The sequence below is a fragment of the Stegastes partitus genome, unplaced genomic scaffold (assembly GCF_000690725.1).
Source record: "Stegastes partitus isolate 25-593 unplaced genomic scaffold, Stegastes_partitus-1.0.2 Scaffold1723, whole genome shotgun sequence".
Lineage (NCBI taxonomy): Eukaryota > Metazoa > Chordata > Actinopteri > Pomacentridae > Stegastes > Stegastes partitus.
In genome coordinates, this window is record NW_007579454.1 from 123,669 (window position 1) to 125,111 (window position 1,443).

The following is a 1,443-nucleotide window of genomic DNA, read 5'->3' on the forward strand; positions in this document are numbered from 1 at the left end:
ACACACACACACACACACACACTCAGTCAGAATCAGTGTTGGATCCCTTAGATTCACTTGTGTTTTTTGGTAATTCTTTCTTAAATGTGTTCATATGTGACATACCTGAGATAAATAAAGCATTGACTTTATTTTTTCCTTACTGTGGAGTGTTTCTCAATTTACTCACCATCACACAATGCGTCTGTCTGTCAACGCACCGGGGTTACAAAAACATACCACGTAAAAAAAAAGTGCACTTAGATATCATGAAGGCTCTGATTAGTCACACCTCCCATCATTCAGCTCCGAGGTTAAAAAATAGAAGACGTAAAAAGGCATCTGTAAACCGCAGCACTGTGCCAAATGAGTCACTACTAGTCACATTTGTCAGCAAAAATATTTCTGAGTAATGAACCTTTTGCTTCATGTCTTGAAATGCGAAGCGTCCGTGTCTTGTCTCGGCTCAGTAGGCACGTTTGCTCATATATTCCTCCATCGTCTGCGGAGACAGAAGAAGTGCGTGAACACAGTTCGTACATGAGTCATCACAAAACCTGGAGGATTGTTAAAGCTTGCGTTACCTCTTGCAGTGTGTCAGCCTCCTCCATAGTCGCACCCACGGCGAACTTAGAGGTTTCTAAGACTTCTCCTCCCAGCAGGAACTCATCCAGGATGAAGTAGGCCTTCTCGAAGTTGAAAATGATGTCCAGCTCACACACCTGAAACAGAGCAATTCACCATCTATCAGATCAGAGGGAGGAAGGTCATCATCTTCTCTGCTCACCGACCGCACACGGTCAGAAAGAAATAAACTGTTTGGGAGAGTTTTAATGAAACCACAGGCATACAGGTTTTCACTAAAGGCTCTGTTCCTGTTACATGTGTAGTTTACAACCTGCTGTCTGTCAGGTCTGTTTTTATTGGTGTAGCCCAACATGACTAATTTGCCTCCAGGGGCTTTACAATACATACAACAAACAACAGCCTGTCGCTCTCATTGTTTGGCTCCATGTAAATAAGGAAGTGCGGCTGTCTTGTAAATCGAGCCAGGAGCGCTTGGAGGTGTTTTTTTCAGCAGGGGAACCTCATGGACACCAGAGGGAGTCTCACATGTGAGGGGAGCTTCACTACAGATGATGTAGAACCGGGTCACTGCAGATCAACTCTACTCTATTGTCTTCATGAGCATAAAACCATCAGGACAGAACCGGAAACAGCGTTTTTAAGAAATCCACTTGAGCAAATGCAAACACGTACTTTTGTGCACTTTAGGTCATGTTAGCAGGACTTAAGTGAACTTAACACGACTGCACAGAGCTCTGATTCAGACAACCAGTGTGATGAACTGCAGCACAGACTCACAGATCAGCCGCCATCTGTGTCCGACCTCAGACCAGGATTTGGACTGAGGTGTTCAACAGTCACACTGAGTGCAGGTGTAATGTTTGTGCATCCATATAC

At 44.4% G+C, this 1,443-nt stretch overlaps 1 protein-coding gene across 1 annotated transcript in view; it reads right to left on the reverse strand.

Moving 5' to 3' along the window:
* Nucleotides 1-6: 6 nt before the first annotated feature.
* The window catches only part of ap1s3a (adaptor related protein complex 1 subunit sigma 3a), a 4,629-nt gene continuing 3,192 nt past the window's right edge, over nucleotides 7-1,443 (reverse strand). The window contains exons 4-5 of the mRNA XM_008301870.1: nucleotides 564-701; nucleotides 7-481 (exon numbers count right to left, since the gene is read on the reverse strand). Coding sequence (XP_008300092.1) covers nucleotides 446-481; nucleotides 564-701 — 174 coding nt within the window. The 3' untranslated portion in view covers nucleotides 7-445. The remainder of the gene's footprint in view (nucleotides 482-563; nucleotides 702-1,443) is intronic.